This window comes from Gorilla gorilla, chromosome 15 (assembly GCF_029281585.2).
Source record: "Gorilla gorilla gorilla isolate KB3781 chromosome 15, NHGRI_mGorGor1-v2.1_pri, whole genome shotgun sequence".
Lineage (NCBI taxonomy): Eukaryota > Metazoa > Chordata > Mammalia > Primates > Hominidae > Gorilla > Gorilla gorilla.
In genome coordinates, this window is record NC_073239.2 from 80,981,296 (window position 1) to 81,007,758 (window position 26,463).

General features: G+C 39.5%; 1 protein-coding gene across 11 annotated transcripts in view; it reads left to right on the forward strand.

Moving 5' to 3' along the window:
• The window catches only part of SYNE2 (spectrin repeat containing nuclear envelope protein 2), a 374,696-nt gene that overhangs the window by 226,969 nt on the left and 121,264 nt on the right, over positions 1–26,463 (forward strand). For 10 of the 11 annotated variants that reach the window (XM_055362017.2, XM_063697890.1, XM_055362019.2 and 7 more), the window contains exons 57-64: positions 489–626; positions 6,702–6,887; positions 8,627–8,749; positions 9,914–10,096; positions 12,397–12,528; positions 17,003–17,200; positions 17,799–17,873; positions 20,985–21,095. In XM_055362017.2, the coding sequence (XP_055217992.2) occupies positions 489–626; positions 6,702–6,887; positions 8,627–8,749; positions 9,914–10,096; positions 12,397–12,528; positions 17,003–17,200; positions 17,799–17,873; positions 20,985–21,095 (1,146 nt within the window). The remainder of the gene's footprint in view (positions 1–488; positions 627–6,701; positions 6,888–8,626; positions 8,750–9,913; positions 10,097–12,396; positions 12,529–17,002; positions 17,201–17,798; positions 17,874–20,984; positions 21,096–26,463) is intronic. The other variant, XM_063697894.1, reaches the window with a different exon arrangement.

Genomic DNA, 26,463 nt, shown 5'->3' on the forward strand with positions numbered 1-26,463 from the left:
AGTCTAGTAAGGGAGACAACAATGAGAAAGACTGTCATTCGGGAACAAGATACCCTCTCTACCCTCTTTCCAAATAGGAGCTGTGGTTGGCTGAGTTGTGTCTGTGATTTAGCAAGAGTGAGGCAGCAACCTAGTCTTAGAAGAACTGTAGGGCAAGGTCCTGAACAGGAGGACAAAGTACAGTCCAGTTTTTAAAATGAAGCATAAAATGAGAACCAGAATACTTGCAAGGCTAACCCAGAACTTTGCTGAGGCCCATAACGTTGGAGTAGAACTGATTAAATCCTTTCCACCTATGGTCAGAGTTAGTCTTAAAAGTCAGAAGTATCATAGCCTAGAGCAGGTGAATAAGTAGCCCCAGCCATGGGGAGCAGACATCTGCAAGGCCTGACACACCCCTGACTAACAGCAATTGACTCTTCATCTAGGAGTCATTCAGCTCCAGTAAAAGGCATCTGACTAAGTTTGGTCCTGCATCTCTTTCCCAGGCCACAGTTAAGATGGAGGAATATAGCGACCTTCTGAAGAGCACTGAGGCTTGGATAGAAAATACCAGTCATTTGCTGGCCAATCCTGCTGACTATGACTCTTTGAGGACACTCAGTCACCATGCTAGCACTCTGCAGGTAAGTGTTCTTCCAGGTTTTCTGCCACTCATAGCATCTACATAAAGATTCGTGGCTTAGCTGATTGTCTTGGTGCTTTTTTCCTCCTTTCCTGAAATACAATCTTACCGCTAACCATGTCAGTGGCAGAAGGAAGCTTGAGAGAGTGGCAAGCAGTAGACATGGATTTTGGAGACCAGGATTCAGCTCTTACTGTCCTGATAACTACTTTATGACTTTTTGGATAATTTAGTATATCTTCTATGGACCTCAGTTTCTCCCCATGAAATAAGAATGTGGGCGGATCACGAGGTTAGGAGATCGAGACCATCCTGGCTAACACGGTGAAACCCTGTCTCTACTAAAAATACAAAAAATTAGCTGGGCACGGTGGCGGGCGCCTGTAGTCCCAGCTACTCGGGAGGCTGAGGCAGGAGAATGGCATGAACCCAGGAGGCGGAGCTTGCAGTGAGCCGAGATCGCACCACTGCACTCCAGCCTGGGCGACAAAACAAGACTCCGTCTCAAAAAAAAAAAGAATGTGCGTAGGATAGTGCTGATGGTTTTGGTTGTTAGAATTCTAAGATGCCCCCCAATATTCCCATCCCCTGGTGTATATGACCTGAAAGAATAATACTTGAATGTGGGCAGGAATATGAATATGATGGGATAGTCCCTTCATTGACTAGGTTACGTTATATGATTAAGGTAATGGGGTAGTCACTCCCGTAAGTACTTGATTAACGTGATTATAAGGCTCTCTAATATGGGATTTTGGGATTTGGAATGCTCCACCGGTAAGTATAATACTTACATTCCAAAATTTGAAAAAGTCCAAAATGTGAAATGCTTCTGGTCTCAAGCATTTCAGATAAGGGCTACTCAGCCTGTAGCAGAGTGTAGAGAGATTCTTCTTGAGAAAGCGGCTATATTGTCAGAGGGCCATGGAGCTAGGGCCCAAAGGCTTTTTCTAGAAGCTGAGAGTCAATGAGAGCCAGCAAGGAAACAGGGAACCCAGTCCTACAGCTGAATTTTGCCAACAACCTGAATGATCTTGAAAGAGAACCCCAAGCTCCAGATGGCACCGGACTGCATCCTTGTGGCTCCCTGTAAGGAGGACTCACCTCAGCTATGCCTGGACTCCTTACTCTTGGACACTGTGAGATAACTTTGTTTTGTTTTAAGCCATTAAGTTTGTGGTAATTAGTTACACAGCAATAGAAAACGAACCCATGGTTCCTTCCACTTCTAACACACCATGATTCCAAATTTCCTGTCCTTCCTGGTACTCCACACATGCCCCACGTGTCCATGCTGGCTTACAAAGTCAAAACAAATGAAAGTGTTTTCCCACTTGAGGCCTCGGCTGCAAAACATCTTCCGGATGCTGAGTACTAGGGAAGTTGCATTGCGCAGGTGTGTTTCCCTTCTCTTATTCTGCCATGAGAAGGAATCCCTTAGAGAAAAGCTTATTTGGTAACAGTGTTTACAGAATCAGACTTCCAGGGTGATTCAGCTCCTTTTTCTATCTTTAGAATGGCACAGTGTGTTCCTAAGTGAGCTGCTGACCTCAGACCTCCCTGACGTTTGAGAATCGTTGGCGTATTTTTTTCTTACGGTAACAGTTGTAAAGATGCTGCATTTCTACCCATTTTTTTTTTCTTTTCTTCCCCTTGCTTGTGATTTTTTTTGCCTTCCCCCACTTGGATTAACTTTCCACATCCCCAAAGTTTGTCATTTTTAAACTCTTTATCACCTCCCTGATTCACTATTTTTGAGGACTTTACCAAGACAAGAGAGAGGAATGATGCTTTTGTTTTTCCTTCAAATGCTTATTATGAGTTAAAAAAAAAACTGTACAAAAGTGAGCTCAGGGAAAAGAAGCTGGGATTTTGCTACCTTCTACTGATACACATGTAAAAATGTAAAAGCATCTCTCAAACTTCAGGACATTCTAAATTGCTAGACTTTCTTTCTGAGCTAGAACTGAGTAAAGGAAGTAGGGACAAGGAAGGCGCGGGTTTATTTTTATGTGTCCCGATGTGTCCTAATCTCCTCCTGGGAAGTAAGTCCCAAATAACTAGTCCTATGTGAAATCCTCATTTGTGCAATAATCCTACTTTTAGGATGCCCTTTTCCATTTTCTAGCATATTCAGGTATTAGTTTTTATATTGACTTTTAAAGAAGTGTCAGAACTCTCAACTAAGCTTTAAATGTTTGTTTTAATTGCACTATACCCTTCTACCTGGATTGCATTTGTTAAAACAGGTCTTTGTAACCTAAAGATAATTCCACAAATACTACTGTTGTAAGAATAACTGAAACATAAATTTATAAAATGACATTATAAAAATAGAAAACTAATTTTTTTTTTTTGAGACGGAGTTTCACTCTTTTTGCCCAGGCTGGAGTGCAATGGTGCGATCTTGGCTCACCGCAACCTCCGCCTCCCAGGTTCAAGTGATTCTTCTGCCTCAGCTTCCCCAGTAGCTGAGATTACAGGCGTGTGCCACCACGCCGACCTTATTTTGTATTTTTAGTAGAGACAGGATTTCACCATGTTGGCCAGGCTGGTCTTGAACTCCTGACCTCAGCTGATCTGCCCACCTCGACCTCCCAAAGTGCTGGGAGTACAGGCGTGAGCCACCACACCCGGCCTGTTTTTTAAATCAACTTTATTGAGGTATAATTTACATACAGTAAAAATATTAATACACCTATTTTAAGTAGTAGTTAGGTAAGTTTTGATAAAAGTGCAGTTGTGTAACCACCACCACCATCAATATAAGGAACATCTCCATCTCCCAAGACGTTTCCTCCTGCCTCTTTGCAGTCAATCCCCTTTCACCTGTCTTCAACCCTAGGTGATCACTCACTGTTTCCTATTACTATAGTTGTGCCTTTTCTAGAATATCATATAGAGGGAATCAAACAGTATGTAGTCTTACGTGGCTCACTTGTTTCACTTAACATAATGCCTTTGAGATTCATCCAGGTTGTTACACTTAATGCATAGTTAATTATTTGATTGCCAAGTAGTGTTCCAGTTTTGGAAATAAGTTTGGAAATGAGTAGTTTGTTTATCTACCAGTTAATAGATATTTGGGTTGCTTCCAGTTTTGAGCTATATATTAGCTATTTTTGTGTAACATATTACTCCATAAGTTAGCAGCTTGAAACAACAAACTTATTATCACAGTTTCTGTGGGTCAGGAGTCCATGGGCATGGCTTAGCTAAGTATCTCTGGCTCAGGGTCTCTCATGAGAATGCGGTCAAGGTGTCGACAGAGGCTGCAGGCTCATCTGAAGGCTCGACTTGCGTGAGGGAGGAGGTGGGATCCGCTTCCAAGCTCATTGCCGTGGCTGTTGACAGGCCTCAAAAGATCTGCTTCTACTTACAGACACGTGGGCTCCTCCAGGAGTCTGCCTCACACCATGGCAGCTGGCTTCCCTCAGTATAAACAATCTCCAAGAGAGTGAGAGAGAGCTCTCAAGACAGAAGCCACATTTTTTTTTTCTTTTAGAGAGAGGCTCTTGCTCTGTCACCCAGGCTGGAGTGCAGTGGCACAATGTCGGCTCACTGCAGCCTCCACCTTCTGAGTTCAAATGTTCCTCCCACCTTAGCCTCCCAGGTAGTTGGGACTACAGGCGCACACAACCATGCCTGGCTAATTTTTAAATTTTTGTAAAAAGGTTTCACTTTGTTGCCCAGGCTGGGCCACAGTCTTTGTAATCTAACCTTGGAAGTGACATCTCATCATTTCTGCCACATTTTATTAGAATTAAATTAGTAAGTCTGGCCTGCATTCAAGGAAGCTGATATAAGGGTATGAATACCAGGAGGTAGGGGTCATTCAGGGCTACCTTAGAGGCTGCTACCATAGGCTATTATGAGCAAAGCTGCTGTGAATGTTTATATATAAATCTTTGTGTAGACAAATGTTTTCATTTTATTTCAATGAATAAATACCTAAAAGTAGGATCTCTGACTTTTACGATGTGTTTAAATAAATAATAAACTGAGAAATTGTTTTCCAAAATGGCTGTATCATTTTTCTTTCCCACCAGCAACATCAGTTCTAATTGCTTCATATTTTCAACAGCGCTTAATATTGTCTGCCTTTTAAATTTTAGCCATTTTAGTGACTTGCAGTGGTATTTCATTGTGGTTTAAACGGGTTTTCTCTAATGACTAATAATTTTGAGCATTTATTTATGTCTTTATTGGTCATTTGTACACTTCCTTTGTGAAGTACCTGTTCAATTTTTTTTGCCCATTTAAAAAATTGCATTGTCTTCTTGTTGAGTTGTAAGTTTTTTGTAAAATATTCTGAAAACCATTCTTTTGACATATATGTGATTTACAAATATTTTCTTCCAGTCTGTGGCTTGTCTTTTCATTCTTTTAACACTGTCTTTCAGAGAGCAAATGTTATTAATTTCATGAGGTCCAATGTATCAGTATTTTCTTTTATGGATTATTCTTTTGTGTTGCATTCTAAGAAATCCTTACCTAACCCAGGGTTACAAAGATTTCTTCCTGTGTTTTCTTCCAGTAACTTGATAGTTTTAACTCTTACTCTCTTAGGTCTGTGATTCATTTCATGTTAATTGTTGCATAAGGTGTGATTGAAGGATCAAAGTTCTTTTTTTCCATGGGGATATCCAATTGTTTCTGCATCATTTATTGATAACAATCACCATTAAATTACTTTGGCACTTCGTTGGAAATCAATTGACCTTATACATGTGCATCTATTTCTGGGCTCTCCCTTCTGTTCAATTAATTTATATGTCTATACTTTCACCAATATGACAGTCTTCATTACTATAGCTTTACAGTAAGTCTTGAAATCAGGTAGCATCAATTCTACAACTTTGTCCTTTTTCAGATTTGTTTTGGCTAAATCAAGGCCTTTGTATTTCCATATAAATCTTAGAATCTGCTTGTTAATTTCTAAATAAAGGTCTGTGGGAATTTTGAGTGGGATTGCATTAGATTTGTAGATCAATTTGGAAGAGAATTAACATCTCAACCATAGTGACTATTCAATCCAGGAACATGATGTATCTCTTTATTTCTCTAGGGATTTAATTTCTCTCAACAATGTTTTGTGATTTTCAGTATGCAGGTCTTTTTTTTTTTTTTTTTTTTTTTTTTGAGATGGTGTCTTGCTCTGTCACCCAGGCTGGAGTGCAGTGGTGTGATGATGGCTCACTGCAACCTCCGCCTCCTGGGTTCAAGCGATTCTCCTGCCTCAGCCTCCTGAGTAGCTGGGATTACAGGCTTCCACCACCACACCTGGCTAATTTTTGTATTTTTAGTAGAGACAGGGTTTCGCCATGTTGGCCAGGCTGGTCTCAAACTCCTGACCTCAGGTGATCCACCCACCTCAGCCTCCCAAAGTGCTGGAATTATAGGCGTGAGCCACTGCACCCGGCCCAGTATACATTTCTTACATGTATATTGTTAAATTTATTCCTAAGTATTTTATGGTTTTTGATGCTGTTGTCAGTGATAATTGGTTAAAAAAAAAAAAAGCATTGGTTTTAAGTTTTGTTTTCCTAAAAGTTTTCTCCTATAAGGATTTTGAATAAGATTAATATAAAATTCTGAATAACCTACTTAGTTTTAGTGACTTGTGACTGAAATTCTAGTTGTGTAAGTGAATGTTCTTTCTCCTATCAGTTATTTTTTATGGAATTACCTGAAGAGTACATTATCAAGCTGAACATTTTCATTAGGTGGCTGAGCTATTTTGACATCTTAAATTTGAAAGTTATTACACGTATGAAAGGGCTTATTATGTGTAATAAAAGACACTTCTCTCTCCCCTATTATTAAAGGATTCCAAGGGTTTTAGAAGTGGACGAAGACCAAATATATATGTTTCTTATTATGTTACAGTTATACGGGTAGATACTCTGAAGTCTTTCACTGTCATTGACAATAGAGGGTGTTCTGTTTTCATTATCGAACTAGAAATGACTAGTTTAAAATGTTGAGACAACTTTCAATTTTCTCTGATTTAAATTTTAATCAGCTTATATCAGGATCTTGATGTTTCTATTTTTCCCATTCTGTGTTTATCTAGATGGCTTTGGAAGATTCAGAACAGAAGCACAATCTTTTACATTCAATCTTTATGGATCTAGAAGACCTGTCAATAATTTTTGAAACAGATGAATTAACACAATCCATACAAGAGTTAAGTAATCAAGTAACAGCTTTACAACAAAAAATAATGGAAAGCCTTCCACAGATTCAGCGAATGGCTGATGTAAGTTTGCACCATTCATTTAATCATTCAGGATTAAATTAGAGGTTGGGCAATGGTGGCTCATCCCTATAATTCCAGCACTTTGGGAGGCCAAGGCGGGTGGATCACTTGAGGTCAGGAGTTCAAGACGAGCCTGGCCAACATGGTGAAACCCTGTCTCTACTAAAAATAAAAAATTTAGCTGGGCATCGTGGTGCACACCTATAATCCCAGCAACTTGGAAGGCTGAGGCAGGAGAATCGCTTGAACCTGGGAGGCAGAGGTTGCAGTGAGCCAAGATTGCGCCACTGCACTCCAGCCTGGGTAACAGAGCAGGATTCTGTCAAATAAATAAATAAATAAATAAATAAATAAATAAATTAGAGTTATACTACTAACCAAGCACTATACAACTAATCAATATGAAGACACATTGATCTGGTAAAATGTCATGTATGTTCTCATTTGTGGAATTATATTTTACTTTACTTTGCAACCTGTAGTTGTAACTATAACAAATTATAACAAAAAGCATCTCCCTATTTTCAATCCAGAGGTGGTCTGTTTTAAAGAGTAAAGAATCCCGATAAAATAAGCTCAGTGTTTTCTCTTTGTCAAAGAGAAATACTACTGATTTTTAAATGCTGGATAGGAAAGAGGGAATTAAAAGAGATAGTTCTGGCCGGGTGTGGTGCCCAGCACGGTGGCTCACGCCTATAATCCCAGCATTTACGGAGGCAGAGGCAGAAGGATAATGTGAGCCCAGGAGTTTGAGACCTGCCTGGGTACTACAGTAAGACCCCCTTCTCCACAAAAAGGAATTAAAAACAAGTGTAAAACAGGTAGTCCCAAGTCTTTATTTACCAATAGCAAATATTTATTGAGGGGTTGTTATTTGCCAGCCTCTGGATTTTTATTTTGGCTTGAAGCATCAGAAGCATTTATTTAAAGATAGAGTCACATAGTAGAGGCAATTACAGTTCTTCATTATTTACATTTGTTACTCAGTTACATTCCCTACACCACACTCATGTATCTTCAGGGAATAATAAGTGTTAAAGTAATTATTTTTGGTTACTGAAGCTCATTTCAAAATTTTTAAATGCTTCTATAATGTTTGATGAAAATTACCCTAAAATACATTGTATAATTCTATATACCTTCTTAAATAGTAGGTGCACAGAATAATGTCCATGTAATTTAACTTTTCCTCATAATTTAAAGATATCACTGTAAACAGCTATTGTACATACTGCTTCATTTTCTTATAAAGTTTTGTTGGTCCCTGGCCAGGAACGATGGCTCACACCTGTAATCCCAGCACTTTGGGAGGCCAAGGCGGGTGGATCACCTGCGGTCAGGAGTTGGAGACCAGCCTGGCCAACATGGCGAAACTCCGTCTCTACTAAAAATATAAAAATTAACTGGGCATGGTGGCACGTGCCTGTAATCCCAGCTATTCAGGAGGCTGAGGCAGGAGAATCGCTTGAACCTGGGAGGCGGAGGTTACAGTGAGCAGAGATCGCGACATTGCACTCCAGCCTGGGCAACAAGAGCGAAACTCCGTCTCAGAAAAAAAAAAAAAAGGAAAGAAAATGGTGAACATTATTTATTTATCTATAGTGCTTGGTTAGTTTTTCAGAGGTATAGATGGCAGACATTATTTGGCTAAATAAGAATAAAATTAATGCCAATAAACTGTTTTATAGATGATTAATATACAATGTATATTGCATCAGTGTGTTCTTCTGAAATTCTAGGATGTGGTTGCTATTGAATCTGAAGTAAAATCAATGGAAAAAAGAGTTTCAAAAATCAAAACTATCCTATTATCAAAAGAAATATTTGATTTTTCACCTGAAGAACATCTCAAACATGGGGAGGTAAGCATAGATTATTATTTAAAGTATTTTCTTATGATACTTATTATGTCTTTTTCAAAATATAACGTGATTTAAAAAAGCATTTAGTCTTACCAGAGTAATAGCAAAATAAGGTTGGGAAATTGATGGGAATAACTATAGCTGTATATTTAAATCGTAGTTGTAGTACCACCTATGTAAAGATAATTTTCCTATAGGTTATTTTTTCATTTAAATCAAACTCAAGGGCTTGAGCACCTAATTCAGGCTGAACTGGGTTCCAGCCCCAGCTAGACTGCTCACTGGCTGCATGACTGAGTAATTAATGGTTTTTGGATTCTCTTTCATATCTGTGCACTGGTACTGAGGAGATTACATTGGCCAATTGTAATGTAAATAGAGCCCCTGACAGAGGAGCTGGGACATGACTAAACAGCAGGCAAATGTTGATCCCCTGCTCAGCCTAGTGATTGAGAGCATGTGGTTTAGGACTAGGGAGGCCTGGATTCTGTTCCCAGCTCTGCCTCTTACAGACTAAGCTTACCTGGATCTTCTAACTTCTGTGAACCCAATTTCCTCACCTGTGAAATGGAGGTTAGGATACTTACCTCTTGAGGGGTTGTGAGGATTAAATGAAATGATATTATATGAAATATGACTTAGTACGGTGAGTAATCTCTTCTAATGTATTGGTTACATAAATCCAGATTTCTATGGATCAGATGTTATTAAAGCAAAATATAATTATACTCCTGGGACTCATGCAGCACAGTTCTGTTCAAGTCAATAAGCACTTTTGAGGGCCTACTATACGGGAAGCCCTGTGCTAGGTGTAGTTGCTACGAAAGTGAGAGGCAGTACCTGCCCTTACATTGCTCACTGCCTAGTGACAATATACACAGCAGAACGCCAGTTCTACACAGAAAGCGGGGGTAGAAAAGGAAGAAAAAGTTGTCCAAATGCGTAATTTAGTATTGGTAGGTTACTCTTGCCCCAGTTATTCTTTCCTGAGACTTTCAACTCCCGGATCATGAGTGATATAATAGTTCTTTTCAATCTGAGCTAAGAAATTATTTTAAAAATGCAAACTATAAAAACTATACTGTATTTTAATTTTGAATAATTAAATTTAACAGTGGCCATTGTCTTTTCATTTCTGTAACATTCTCCTCTTATATAATTAAGGTCATACTTGAAAATATACGTCCCATGAAGAAAACCATTGCTGAGATAGTGTCTTACCAAGTGGAACTGAGGTTGCCCCAAACAGGAATGAAACCTCTGCCTGTGTTTCAGCGGACAAATCAGCTTTTACAAGATATAAAACTATTGGAAAATGTGACTCAAGAACAAAATGAGTTATTAAAGGTAAGCAGTTTCTGATGACATCCAACTTACTGGATGAAAATGTTCACCAAAAGCTGGTTTGGTTTTCACTTCTAATTGAAATTCATTATTATCCTATTATTGTAGGAGGTGGCATTTGATATAAAAGCATATCTTCATGCTCAAATGGAGCTAAGGTTATTTTTCTCAGTTCTTATCCTTTAAGACATTAAAGCATAGTTATGGTCTATTTAATTTCATTCCACAGTTGTTGACCTACATGGGCAAAATGCTGTGGGAAGAGAGTCAAACCTGAACAAGGCATTTGCAGCCTCTGAGGCCAAAAGATCTGTAAAGTAATCATCACCATAGTAATCTCTGTGTTCATCTCAGTCACTCTCCTATTGATTTTCTCATTACCAAACGTGATGTAGGTAGAGTAGGCACTTTATCATCTTTATTTTTACAGATAAGGAAATTGGCATCAGGGTTAAGTGACCTGCTGAAAGACCACAGAGTTAACTTGTGTAGAGGTTAATTTATGTACACATGGAACAAGAATTTGAGTTTCTAAACTCCTGGTGTCATTTCTGCATATTGAGAGCTGATATTCTTCATCTTCTCCCCAGAGGGGTTTTGTGTTGTGGTGGTGGTGGTGGTGGTTGGGTTTTGTTAAATCACTACTCTCCATCAGGAATCATCATTAGTTAGGAATAATCTTTAGTTTGTATTCCTGGATCAACAATCACTCCCACAAGAACAGAAAGTTGCAGAAAGTCTGCACAGACTTCCAACCGTCTCCGTCAACCTCCTGCATGCTGCCTTTCCTGATTAGATAGGTCACTGTAAGGGTTATTTTTCATTTTTCATGACCGCCTTCTGGTTGTAAGAAGAAAAATGACTATATGTTATTCCCTCTTAAATTTCATGCACATTTTGGTGGCCACTCTGTTCTCCTAAGGTTTGAGGAGACTATAATCTCTGGTTTGAGTCTTAACTCAGTTTCTCTGGTCTGGCTACTGGTCAACTGATGTCATTCTGTAACACCCACAGAGAGAAAAAAGATCTAGCACTCAATGTACTACCTTGTAATAATATAAAGAGAAAAAATATAAAATTCGATCCATTATTTTCATCCTTTTGTGCTTTATTAGTCTCCTGGTCAGAAAAAGAAAGCCACAGTCCTAACTATGCTTTCAGGTGGCTTCTTCACAGACAAAAGGGGTGAAATAGAAAAGGAAGTTCTGTTTTGTGCCAAGTTAGGTATCAAACTATGCTGCTCAAATTTTCCATCTCATTGTGCTGGTGGCAATCAGATGTCCCCTCATATATTTCAAAGCTAAGGAAGACAGTGGTGTTGACAGTCATTAGAATATGGTACATTTCCTTTGATTTCTACTTTAGGTATTGTAAGTACCCTCGTTGTAGAAAATAAGACAAATTCCTTTTGTGGAGAGTAACAGGATGTAATTCATTATTGAGGGCTGGGGAACAGATGTGCACAGTGAACATAGTTATTCATTTCCAGCCTACGGCTAAAATTATAGTTAAATATTAAAGAAAATACAAGGAAGAATTTCGTGTTGGCTAGAAACTTTGTAATTTTAAAAGGCATTTTGCTTCATTATGTAGCATACCAAAGAAGTATCTAGTTTTTCTTTTGAAGTCTGTTTCTTTGTTTTTTATCGTGCTTAATCATATTATTTAGTCTACAGATAGGTCTGAGCTTTCCTGCTCCCCTAACACTAGATGCCAGGTATTGTTCTGGTTCGTTCTTATTCTGCAAATTCAGACTGTTTTTGAACCCTCAGCCTCTTACTCGTAAAACACACATCACTGATCCCAAGGGGTACCAAATGAAGATGAGTCTGGACCGGGAAAACCCATCATCACTGACCTCACATGCTCTGTTCAGTCTGAATCGTTACGTCACCTTTCTATGCGGAAAGCCCCCCTCCCCCCGCCATGGAATATGTATTAAAATGGTGTATGTGACTTGTCAGTAACTTCTCAAAAGTTAGCAACTTTATGTTAACACGCCATAAAATGCTTTCCAGAATAAACCCACTGGACCGGAAATACTTAAGAGCAAAGGTGTGTCCAGTGAGACTTGTACTTTAAGCACTGCCCAAGGTGCCCTGGCATCTAGTAGAGCAAGAAGATCAGGTGTCAGCTTTGCAAACATTCTTCTCTCTGTTCAGGCTACCACATCCTATTGAAATCTCAATGGGTGCATATTTGCTGTGAGTGATTAAAACTTCCATGGGGCTAGACAATGAAAATAGTCCATTAATCTGCTTAGATTATGACAAAGATTCTTTTTTGTGGGGGTTATTTTATAGGTAGTCATAAAACAGACCAATGAATGTGATGAAGAAATAGAAAATTTGAAACAGATCTTAAATAATTATTCAGCTCAGTTCTCCCTTGAACATATGTCACCAGACCAAGCTGACAAGCTGCCACAACTACAGGTATGTTTCTTTCATTCATAAAGGTATGTTTCATTTGTCCATCAGTCCATTTATTTAATACTTACTAAGCCTTTGGTGTCTAGGAGCCTTTCTAGTGGTGCAGTGTAAGTTCCTGTTTCTCTGTAACAGTTGAAGGTATTTCTGTGTGTGTTTACTTTCCATCCCTATTTCATAAAATAGATGATTATATAATTATCATTATTAAAAAGTGACAAAATTATAGCCCCTGATGTTTGATCAAGAGAAGCCTTATCTGTTTGCATCCTGGGCAGTCCTAATCCCAGAAACTGAGCCAGGGCTGCCGCATCTCCTTCTTTAATGGAGGGCTTTTTAAGTGCCCACGGCCTCAGCTTGAAGCATTTTGATCTGAATTTGCTCTGGTACCAAAGAACCTGATATAACACACAGGATATTTGGACAACCTGACTTTCTGGGATAGAGTCAGGCAGTGTAGGCAGGCTGGGCTTCAGCAGTGAAGACCCTGAATACTATTGTAATGAAGAATTCCATATTCTAAGCAGTATTGCCATACTGACATATTGCCATATGTCAGAATTAACAGTGTCCTGTGGGCCGGGCGCGGTGGCTCACGCCTGTAATCCCAGCATTCTGGGAGGCCGAGGCGGGCAGATCACAAGGTCAGGAGATCGAGACCATCCTGGCTAACACAGTGAAACCCCGTCTCTACTAAAAATACAAAAAATTAGCTGGGTGTGTTGGTGGGCACCTGTAGTCCCAGCTACTCGGGAGGCTGAGGCAGGAGAATGGAGTGAACCTGGGAGGCAGAGCTTGCAGTGAGCCGAGATCGCGCCACTGCACTCCAGCCTGGGTGACAGAGTGAGACTCCGTCTCAAAAAAATAAAAATAAATAAAAAATAAAAAAACAGCGTCCTGTGGATTCAGTTACAATGGTTTGCATGTTAACCATCTGTTGCTAGGTTTTTTCAGTCTTTGTTTTTGAAGTGGCATTTCTATAATAAAAAACAACAACAACAAAAAACCTGATTGTATGCTAGGGGTAATAGAGAGCTGCTTTTTTTCTTGCCATCAAATTGATACAGGCAAGCAATTAATATGGTCCTCAAAGGAAGATTACACTACTCGCCAGCTGTGAGACCTGGGGCAAGTGATTTGACATCTACAGTGAAGTACAGGAGAGTGCAAGATGACACAGCTGTTAAATGGTGGATCAATAATTCTCACTCAGTAATGAAGACTCAGTATTGTAAAAATATTAGATTTCCCCTTATGCTAAAAAATCAAGGACCCCAGAGAGCTTTTGTTTATATGAATTATATCCATTGATAACTAAATTAAAACTCAGAAATGTAAAAACATTCATTTAGTTTTTAAGCAACAATAATAAACCCACTACATATTAATAGGAATAACTATTTTTATTTTCTTTTTTTTAGAGATGAGGTCTCACTGTGTTACCCAGGCTGTAGTAGAAATAACATTTTTTTAAAGTAGTTATATTTTCTAAAACAAATAGTAATGAGAAGAGTGACATTGTTTTATGTATTTGTAATCTCTTTAATATCTGGCTTAATATTAGGTCAGTGCAAAAGTAATTCCAGTTTTTGCCATTAAAAGTAATGACAAAAACCGCGATTACTTTTGCACCCACCTAATGGACAGATGTGGATGCTGCAAATGTTTCTGCATTTGATCTGCTGAAGCATGTAGTTTTGTTTTAAGTATGGGAAGACAATCCAGCCTCTCAAAGACACGCACTTGGAAGATGGAGGAATATTTTAATAGTCCTTTTGAATAATTGTGGACATTTTTCTTTGAAACTATACTAAAACCCAACAAGTGCAAATTATGTATTAATTGTAAAACAGAATCTAAACCCATGTCAATGAACTTTATACGTTTTTACATTAAAATTTACTGGCCTACTTTGTACTTCGAATTGATCTTCTAACAATGCATGATTTTATAACATCACGCTCGATCACTTGGAAAATCCTGATTAGCTGAGTTAGGCAGATCTTCCAAATGTTGACACATTTCAAGAGTCAATATTTCTTTAAATCATAGTTGTTAATATTAACACTTATCTCTTCAGAAAAAATCTTTTAGTATTTAAGGAAAGCAATATAGTTTATCAGCTGGTTTTTTTTCACGTAAAAATAGTGTTCTGTGAATAAAAAGGATAGTTCAGCTTACAACTCAAACAGTAGCATAAGTGCTTTTTCTCAACCATTGGCCCTTGGTATGCAGCAGAAGTGCCATATGCATACTTTCCATTTTTTCACAAAGAATACTAAAAATACATACTGCTGTGGTTTGAATGTTTTTGTCCTCCCAAAAAATGTTGCCTCCCCTCCCCCCAACATTTTTGTTCATGTTGAAACTTAATCACCAACACAGCAGTATCGGGAGGTGTGGCCTTTGGGAGGTGATTGAGTCATGAGGGCTCTTCCCTCATGAATGGGATTAGGTGCCCTCAGAAAAGGGCTTGAGGGAGGGAGTTCACCCATTTTTGCCCTTCTGCTTTGTGCCGTGTGAGAACACGACAAATCTCCCTTTAGGAAGATGTAGTCTTCAATGCGCCATCTTGGAAACAGAGAACAGCCCTCACCAGACACCAAACCTACCAATACTTTGATCCTGGACTTCCCAGTCTCCAAAACTGTGAGAAATAAATTTCTGTTCTTTATAAGTTACCCAGTCACAGATATTCTGTTACGGCAGCACAAATAAACTAAGATACATATTTTTATCAAGGACATTCTTAAGGAAAATGGAATTTTTTTTACTATAAATACATCAAAGTGAAGAACCCAGTAACAACGAATATACTTGGTGTTCCTGCCTTGATTCATATTAGGTGCCGGTAGTTTTACCCACCATTGCTTTCATGCCATCAGTGCAAATGTCAGTATGGTGTAAAAGGCAAATAACATTTTAGTATTATGAAAATGATCTGGACCTCATGGACTGTGGCCAGGGGTCTGCAGATGCTGCTTTGAGAGCAGCTGCTCCATGTAGGACTGTGCCTCTACTCTGTTTCTGTTATCCTAGTGGCTGTAGTATTGCTCTTGTCGGGAGGCAGTGTACCTCTGAAGTTTAGTGTTTATTGAAAGTGGTACACAAAATGCAGCCAACTCAGATTTAAGTCAAACAATTGTTATTTCCCAAAAGCAATCACAGAAATTTTGACTTCAGACAGAATAGGGGTATTGGCATAGGAATGTGTGCAGTACAGCCAGGAGAAAGCCCAGGCCTGTGCTCTGCTGTGTGCTAGTTGCAGCTTTGGACAAATCACCTTCTTTCTCTGGCCTTTAGAACTCTCTCTTGCAAGTGGAGACAGATTACGTTTCTCTGTTCTGTAAGAAAATTATTGCTTCTATGACTATCTGTAGGATGGGTGGATGGATGAACTGACAGCAAGAAAGGAAGAAATAACGAGGAAAGAATAGGGGTCTAAGGAATATATTAGGAACAAATTTCAAACACATGAAGGTTTTCTAAAAAGGAGCAGGCTGCTTCTGATGCAGTACTCACTTCAGGAGCTCAGGCAAGTTGAATGACATCTCTCAGAGGTGCTAGAGAGGAGGATGTTAGTGTATTTGTCACCTGCTGTTTCTTCCAAAGCTAAGAATCTATAATCCTATAGTCATCTCAGACATACAGTGGGCATCTGCATATCTGCCATGAATAAGAAATTTGATCTGCACATATCAATAATATAAATGTTAAAAGTAACATCACGAAGCTTGAGATCATCTGTCCATCATTCCCATAATAAGATATACTACATGGTACCTTTATTTGTTTACCTATTCCTATTTAGTAGGAAGATTTTACTGTAGAAAAAGTAAATGATTGAGCAGGATAGACTCTGCTTAAAAAAAAAAAGTAAATGAATTTAGTAATACCAAAGAAGCCTTCAAAGATGATAATAAAAGAATGAGATTTCTGTCTTCATTTTCTCTCAGTGGTTCCCAAATGTTAGTCTGCTTAAGAATTTCCTGGAGAGACATGGGAACATGTCTCCTGGGGACATGCATTTTTAATATGCTTTGGGACACAATGGGAAGTCTGCATAAGGCACTTGTGCAGTGTTGGTTAGTGTGCAGACTCCGGGGCCCTGCCCCGTGGATCCTGGTTCTCTCAGTCCTGTAGCTGGCCACTAGAGCAGTAGCTCCCAACCCCGGCCGCACACCACAGTCACCTGTGGAGCATGTTACAAGTTTCCATGCTTTGGCTCAACCTGCAGAGATTCTGATTCACAAGGTCTCTGGTAAGGCTGAGGCATCCTATAGCTTATAAACCCTACACAGGACCTTTGGAATTGTATCCAGGATGGAAAGGAGCTATACTGTACCAGAGACTAGCTTCTGGCTTTGTAAACCAAACAGCAAAGAAAAATCTTCAGCCCTTGTACGAAAGGAAGCAGGCTGCTCTGGGCCTGCAGAGGCCTCAGACTTCTCAAACCTATGCAAACACTCTTTCTACACAGGGAGAAATCGAATGTATGGAGAAACAGATTCTGAGTTTGAACCAGAGAAAAGAAGACCTGTTGGTGGACTTGAAGGCCACCGTACTAAACCTTCACCAGCATTTGAAGCAAGAACAAGAAGGAGTAGAAAGAGATAGGCTGCCAGCTGTAACATCAGAGGAAGGTGGAGTGGCAGAGAGGGATGCTTCTGAGCGGAAGGTGGGTATGACTTTAGGTTAATGCTGGCCCCACACTCCACAAGAGCATTAATGGGTAGTGTTTTCCACCTGAACGACCTGTGGCATCTATGTCTATGGCCTGTAGTAAAGGAATTTTTAAAAGTGGAAATACTCAACCTGAGGTTGTTTACTAGTGAATATAAATCCTCAGGGTGTGCCTGTTCTGGACTCCACCCAGAATTCTTAACGCCTGAATTACTTTAGGACATGCTTATAAAATTTCACAGGCAGGTGGATCAAGCCTCCCTTTGAAGTATCTTCGTACAGAAGTCAGCCCTTTGCAGACTCCAGAAGGGCCCAGTGCCTAAGTCTTCTCTGCATTCACATCAATGAATCACATTCTTTAATTGTTTATGAAGGGGCACAGGGGGCCATGAAAATAACAAGACCTAAGGTTTGACTGACTCCGGATATCTGGCTGGAGGAGCTGAACGGACCAGGAGACAGGCTTCTTGTGGGGGTGGGCATCTTGGATAAAGTGAGTAAAAAATTAGCTACATAAAAATGCAGCTGGACTGGGATCTTGGTGATGTTGACTGGCAAGCAGACTGCAGGTATTCCTGTGCTGTGCCTTTCAGTTGAACAGAAGAGGCTCCATGTCTTACCTGGCAGCAGTCGAGGAAGAGGTGGAAGAAAGTTCCGTGAAGAGCGAAGTAAGGGAAATGATTTTCTTGTTAAAGTTTGTTAGAACCAGACCTCTAAAAGAAGTCAATGAAAAGATCTTAAAGTGAATGGAAACCTAAGAATTTTTAAAATTAATGTTGATATTTTAGAAGTATGATTGAAGTAGTTCTCTTACGTTATTAATGTTTAAGTGTATGGAAACCTACTTCACTGTGTAAGAGTGAGATGAATGTAATTCAGACACTCTTGTTGGCATACGGGAGAAGATGAAGAAGTTCTCTGTAGTATCCTGATTTCTGAGGACTTTCTCTGAAGTTTTGAGAGCATGCTGTTTGGCACTCCTGGTCTCATTTTTAGAACTGTATTTTTCCGCATTTCAATTACTCTTTTGCTCTAAAACAGTATTTCCGATGACATGAAGAGTTGTGTTAGCAAGTAATACTAAGAATTTGTACTACTTGATTATAACTGGTTGAATGAGACATTTTCAGTTGTCTTTTCTGACATCAGTTTCCATTTCATACTTGAAAAAATAAGTTGCAATGGGTCTTAAGACAAAAGGAAGAAAATTGAAGCAACTTACAGTTTTTGTGACTTACATGTAACCACCAGACACTTTTTGGGCTCATTTTATAGATGGTTAAATAGCTCCACTCTCACACAGAGCAGACCTCTTGTCCTAGAGTGTGTCGCTGGGACATGGTGGAACTGTGACAAGGAAGAGTACAACTTTACTGTGTGCTCTGTGACCATCAAACAACTTTGCAATCTGATTATACCCCTTCATGGCAGAGAGAACTATGAGAATAATGGAGGGACCAGGGGCCAAAAAGAGTGACTTCAGTACGATGTTAATTTGAGACATGTATTTGCTTCTGAGCTGATGTTTATAGTGTTGTTTGTCTTTGACAGCAACAAAAAAGTACATGTTCATCAAGCTGTGATTTTTTTTCTTTTTTTTAATTATTATTATACTTTAAGTTTTAGGGTACATGTGCACAATGTGCAGGTTAGTTACATATGTATACATGTGCCATGCTGGTGCGCTGTACCCACTAACTCGTCATCTAGCATTAGGTATATCTCCCAATGCTATCCCTCCCCCCTCCCCCCAACCCACAACAGTCCCCAGAGTGTGATGATCTAGAACTAGAAATACCATTTGACCCAGCCATCCCATTACTGGGTATATACCCAAAGGACTATAAATCATGCTGCTATAAAGACACATGCACACGTATGTTTATTGCGGCATTATTCACAATAGCAAAGACTTGGAACCAACCCAAATGTCCAACAATGATAGACTGGATTAAGAAAATGTGGCACATATACACCATGGAATACTAGGCAGCCTTAAAAAATGATGAGTTCATGTCCTTTGTAGGGACATGGATGAAATTGGAAATTATCATTCTCAGTAAACTATCGCAAGAACAAAAAACCAAACACCGCATATTCTCACTCATAGGTGGGAATTGAACAATGAGAACACATGGACACATGAAGGGGAACATCAAGCTGTGATTTTTTAAAAAAAATTGACAAGTAAAAATTGTATGCATTCAAAAAATTTGCCAGGTGTGGTGGCAGGTTCCTGTAGTCCCAGCTACTTGGGAGGCTGAGGCAGGAGAATTGCTTGAACCCAGGAGGCAGAGGTTGCAGTGAGCCGAGATCACGCCATTGCACTCCAGCCTGGGTGACAAGAGCAAAACTCTGTCTCAAAAAAAAAAAAAAAAAAAAAAAAATATATATATATATATATATATATATATTTATGACATGTATGATGTTTTGATACAGTACATGTATATATGCATTGTGGAATGGCTAAATTGAGCTAATTAACATACATGTTACCTCACATACCATTTTTTTTGTAATGAGAAAACTTAAAATCTACTCTCTTCGTGATTTTCAAACATATATTAACTATAGTCACCATGATATACAAAAGATCCCTTGAACTTATTCCTCCTGTGCCCTTTTTTTTAATGTCCTTTGACAAACATTTTTATAATCCCTGGTCGCTGGTAACCATTGTTTTATTTTCTGCTTCTATGAGTTTTTTTTTTTTTACATTCCACATAAAAGGGAGATGATGTGGTATGTGTCCTTCTGTGCCTGGATTATTTCACTTAACAGAAGATCCTCTAAATTTACCCATGTTGTTGCAAATGACAGAATTTCCTTATTTTTTAAGGCCAGATATTATTTCAGTATGTGTATATAACCACATTTTCTTTATCCCTTCATTTGTTGGTGGACACTTAGGTTAATTCCGTATCTTGGTTGTTGTGAACAGTGCTGCATTGAACATGGGAGTGCAGACATCTCTTTGACATACTGAGTTTTTTCCTTTGGATATGTACTCAGTAGTGGGATTGCTGGTTCTATTTTTAATTTTTTGAGGAACCTCGATACTGTACCAATTTACATTCCCACCGACAGTATTCAGGGGTTCTGTTTTCTCCACATCCTCATGACCACTTGTTATTCTTTATCTTTTTTATATAAGCCATTCTAACAGGTGTAAAGTAGTATCTCACTGTGGTTTTAATTTGCATTTCCCTGGTGATTAGTGAGGTTGAACAGTTTTTCTTATACTCATGTGGCTGTAATTTTAAAGATAGCATTTTAATTTTTCTAACTTTTACGTATTTTTAAATATTTATTTAGAGACGGGATCTCACTCTGTTGCCCAGGCTAGAGTGCAGTGGTTCTCACTGCAACCTCCAACTCCTGGCCTCAAGTGATCCTCCCACTTCAGCCTCCCAAGGGGCTGGGTTTATGGGTGTGAGTCACAGTGCCTGGCCTCAAAGATACCATTTAAGGTTACATTTACCAAAGCAGATTAAATTCCTAAAAGCACCGTTTTAAAGATTTCCGTTGTGTGACGTGAGCCAAGCCCCTACTTTTAAAAGTATTTTCTAGGCTTTAGGAAGAGCAGCCACATTTGTAAACATGATATAGTTAGTAAAAAAAATACGGATAAAAAAATGGGGGAGGACTGCAATAAAGGGCTGTGGTTACACTGCCTGATAAGTTGAGTCTGGTGTAAAAGACGTGAGTGAGTAGGGCACCGGTTATGACAGTAAGGGAAGCTCTTCCCTTTGCTAACCAATTGTTTACTGTGATAGAATGGAGATGAGAAGGCAGAGCCATCTCCTCAGTCTTGGTCTTCACTTTGGAAGCATGACAAGGACATGGAGGAAGACAGAGCTTCCTCATCCTCTGGAACAATTGTTCAGGTAATGCTGGGCGTATCAGCCACACTTAGGGGTTACGAGGGCCCGGGGGAGAGCAGGGATCTCTTTCTGCACGACTTTCTTTCCCTACACCCCCGAGACGGACTCGCTGTGTCGCCCAGACTGGAGTGCAGTGGCATGATCTCAGCTCACTGCAACCTCCGCCTCCTAGGTTCAAGCAATTCTCCTGCTTCAGCCTCCCAAGTAGCTGGGATTACAGGCACACGTCACCACGCCCAGCTAATTTTTGTATTTGTAGTAGAGACGGGGTTTCGCCATGTTGCCCGACTTTCTATGTTAGCTTTGCTTCCTCTCTTCCCTCTTTCCTTTGTTTGGTTTTCAGCAAGCACTGCCTAAACCTTTAAAATGCCCATTTGTAGCTCAGACAAGGAATAAAAATAAGGATAGTAAAGAACTATCTTGTTTAAAGGAATGCTTAGGGAGGGAACCTGCATGGGCTGAATTTTTTTTTTAGCTGACAACCATTGTATATATTTATGGTATACAACATGTTTTGAAATGTGTATACATTGGAAATGGCTGTATCAAGCTAATTAACATATGCATTACCTCACATATTTGTCATCTTTTCAGTAATTAGAACACCTAAAATCTAGTCACTTAGCAACTTTTAAGTATACAATACATTATTATTAACTATAATTGCCATGTTATACATAGATTCTCTTGAACTTATTCCTGCTGTTCAACTGAAATTTTGTGTCCTTTGACCAACATCTCCCCAGGCCCTCTCTCAGCCCCCAGCAGCCCTGGTAACCACCATCCTATTCTCTGCTTCTATGCAGTCCATATTTTTTAGATTACACATGTAAGTGAGATCATACAGTATTTATCATTCTGTGCCTGGCTTATTTCATTTAACATAATGTCTTCCGGTTCATCCATATTGTCACAAATAACAGAATCTCCTTCTTTTTGAAGGCTGGCTAGTACTCTGTTGTCTATATATGCCACATGTTCTTTCTCCATTCATCAGTTGATGGACACTTCAGTTGCTTCTCTATCTTGGCTACCGTGAATCTTTGAAAGCTTCTCACATTACCTTTGCACAAATGCAAAGACAGCCTTAATGAGCACCTGCTTGGTTCTATTTCTATTGTGTACTTAATAACAGGAGAGTACTTTTTTTGAGGAAAACTCCATATATGTGAAAATCCAAACTGACCAAACAGATACCTCAAAGGAGCAGCTAAAAGCTTCACTGCACTGTTTTACCAAAGCATTTAAATTAACATGCCACTCTTTTGGGAGTATTGGGTGGAGGGTCTCTCCATAATCTTTTTTTTTTTTTTGTGGAACAAAGTAGTATGTAAGATAAATTAGATGCGCTAAGTCTTTTTTGCTCCTTATGACATTCTAAATATTTTCCAATCTCTCAAATGGTCTCACTTTAGAAAATCATCGTAAGGCTATGTGAAAACTATGTTCTTCCTTTGCTCCCGGAAGATCTCTGCATCCTCGTGATCCATAAACCTCTCAATCCTGCCTCCTGTCCAGGGCTGACCCCTCCCCCTGCTCTCAGGCCAACTCTTTCCTTAATCATTGGCACCATTCTCTTCCTGTACCTGCCTTGTCAGTCTCTGCCTCTGGCTAGGTTCCTTCCTTCTCTACCTCAGTACTCAGGCTTCCCCTCCCTAACATGTTCTCTTCCTTGTGGCCCCACTACTTCAAACAGAGAGATAGTTCCAGAACCAGCCTGCATCTTCAGTAGCTCCACAGAAGGCTTTGGTCCCTGGGATGCCCTTTCTCCATGCCTGTCTGTAGATTTCCTTCCCATCCACAAAGACCCATCTCAACTTCCCCTGCTCCAAGAAACCTCCTGACATCCTGCAAAGGAAATTGCTGTCTCTTTCCCTGTTTTCCAATAGGATTCTGAACCTCAATTATGACTTAGCACATTTTTATGAATACACCTGATACGATTTCATGAGTGGAAAGAAGCTTATCGTTTATATCCTATACTCAGCTCAATATGGTACTTTAATGAACTGAATTTCTGGATCCTGCTTCCCATGTCAATTACTACACTTCCTCTTTCATTTGCTACTGAAGGTCTTTCCTTGGTGTTCTACTCCCTAGGCCCCTTTTGTAACCTTGTTTCAGCCTCTGGCTATGCTTAAACTGCCATTGACTTCTGGAGTACAAATTCAATACCCTTTTATTAGTCCTAATCCTTATTGACCTCTCTGGGAGTGACCACCTCTTCCTTCTTTAACTGCGGTGTTCCTTTAACTTTCTTAATTCTGTTCTTCCCTGTCCCTTCTACCTCTAGTCCCTCCTCCGTCTCCTTTTCTTGCCCCTCTTTCTCTTTCGTCTGTGATGGTAGGCATTCCCCCAATGTTCTGTCCTCTTCCTTCTCCCTGTTTTCTCTTTTTTTTTTTTTTTTTTCTGAGACAGAGTCTCGATCTGTCGCCCAGGCTGGAGTGCAGTGGTGCAATCTTAGCTCACTGCAACCTCTGCCTCCTGGGTTCAAGCGATTCTCCTGCTTCAGCCTCCCGAGCAGCTGGGATTACAGGTGCCCGCCACCATGCCTGGCTCATTTTTTTTGTTTTTAGTAGAGACAGAGTTTTGCCATGTTGGCCAGGCTAGTCTTGAACTCCTGACCTCAGATGATCCACCCGCCTTGGCCTCCCAAAGTGCTGGGATTACAGGTGTGAGCCACTGCGCCCGGCCTCTCTGTTTTCTTTCAGGGCAATTTTATTTCCTCTGAGAGCTTGTGGTCACCTCTATGCCAGTGATTACCAAACTAAATCTCTAGTCTTGGCTTTTCTCTTAAATCTATAAATCTATTCCACATTTCTATCCTCCTGATAGACTTTTTTGGGATGGAGTTTCTCCAACTCAAACCTATTTTACCACCTTTCCTTCAAAGCTTGCTCCTCTTACTAATTTCTCAGTGTCTGCTGTTGGTGCCACTATTTTCTCAGAGATAAACTTTGGAGTTCTACTAGGTGCCTCATTTCTCTCACCTTTCACATCCTGTCAGTGGCCAGTGATGTCCATTCACTGTGTACAGCCTCTCCTCCCATTATTTTTGCCATCGTCTTATTTCAAGCAATTCTTATTACTTCCCTGGACTTTTGGAGTAGCCCTCTAATTGGTTTACAGTCTCCTGTTGTTTTTCCTAATACATCTTATAAAATACTGATGACTTTTCCTAAAACCAATCATGCTAAACCTCAGCCTAAAATTCTTCATGGAGTTTGATTATCTACTGAAGAAAATGCAAACTTAGCGTGACATTCCAGATTTTCCTGGTCCCAGCCTACCTTTCTAATTTTATCTAATCTCTACCTTTAATTCTTGGTTTATACCTTTCTGATAACAGTCACTGTTTTCAGTAGAAGCTGAAAAGACACTAACATTTTGTTAGGAAATGCTGAATGCCTTATATATGTCACTTAATTGCAAGCATAGGTGAGATAGGTTTTATTCCCATTTTAAAGGTGAAGTAACTGAGGTTTCAGAGAGTTCAGGTTAATTTGTCCAAGATCATACAACTTGCAAGTAGAGCAATAAAGGTTGGTTGATTATAATATCCACATGCTTTCTGCCACGTTGTGTTAATTCTTTGCGTACATGTCATTTTCCCATTGCTTAACTTTGGTTAACCTTAAAAGAAGGATTGCTGAATCAAAGTATATATCCATTTAAAATGTGACACACATTTTCAAACTGCCTTCTAGAAAGGTTATACCAGGCTAGGCGCAGTGTCTCATGCCTGTAATCCTAGCACTTTGGGAGGCTGAGGTGGGCGGACAGCTTGAGCTCAGGAGTTCAAGACCAGCCTGGGCAACATAGTGAAACCCTGTCTCTGTAAAAAATACAAAATTAGCCGGTCGTGGTGGTGCACGCCTATAATCCCAGAGATTGAGGCGGGAGGATCACTTGAGCCTGGGAGATGAAGGTTGCAGTGAGCTAAGATTGCACCACTGCACCCCAGCCTGGTGACAGAGTGAGGCCCTGTCTCAAAAAAAAAAAAAAAAGAGAAAGAAAAAGAAAGCTTATACCAATAATATTTCTCATAGGTATACATGGAATTGCGTTTCCAGACCCCCCCACCCCAACACACAAGCTGATTTTTGATATTGTCAGTCTTAGCCAAACTTAGCCAGTGGTTTAAATTAATTTATGTTCTAAGAATGTTGAATATCTCTTTAGATGCCTATTGGCTTTTGTAACTCTTCTTTTGCGACTTGCTTGTTCCTACCATTTGACTGTTTTTCTATGTAGGGGTTGATGTTTTCCTTATTATTTATAGAGTAATTAATATATTAAGAATATTGGCCAGGCATGGTGGCTCACGCCTGTAATCCCAGCACTTTGGGAGGCCGAGGCGAGTGGATCACGAGGTCAGGAGATCAACATCATCCTGGCTAAAACGGTGAAACCCCATCTCTACTAAAAATACAAAAAATTAGCTGGGCGTGGTGGCGGGTGCCTGTAGTCCCAGCTACTCGGGAGGCTGAGGCAGGAGAAGGGCGTGAATCCAGGAGGCGGAGCTTGCGGTGAGCCGAGATCTCACCACCGCACTCCAGCCTGGGCGACAGAGCGAGACTCCGTCTCAAAAAAAAAAATTAACGCTATGTGTAATAGTTATCCCAGTTTGTCATTTCTCTTTAACTTAGATTATGGTATCTTTTGTGGTGCATATTATTTTATTTTTTTATGTAGTCAATACTAATATTATTTTCCTTTCTTGTCATGCTTCCCCACACCTAGAATTTTTATGGCATAACTTTGAGAATACAATGAGAATTTATTGTTAGGGGTAATACAAGGATTCTAGTTATATTTTTCATAACTAGAATTTATTGTTAGGAGTAATACAAGAATTCTACTTATATTTTTCATAAAATGCCTTGGTAGTTGTTCCTAAATGGAATAAATTCACCTTTTCCCCACTCTTTGAAATGTGACCTTTATCATATAATTAATTAATTAGTTATTTTGATAGAGACAGGGTCTTACCATGTTGCTCAGGCTGGTCTCAAACTCCTGAGCACAAGCAATTCTTCTGCCTTGGTCTTCCAAAGTGCTGGGATTATAGGTGTGAGACATCACACCTGGCCATGTAATTTAAATTTTCATAAGGACATACTTTTAAAGAATACTTCAACAAGACAAAGCATACTTCTGGAAAAATTTACTTAAGTACGTAATTCTCTAGATTCTTTATGTGCTCATTAAGAAGAGAAGTTTGGAGAATGTAAGTCTTTCAAATAAAGACAATCTTGGGGAAGCTGATTTTTTCCCTAATGAACAAACTTTTTTCTAATTGTATCTGACTTCTCCATACCTGACTTTTTTGCAAGCAGGTAGTTTGTAAAATGAGCATGCACAGAAAGAA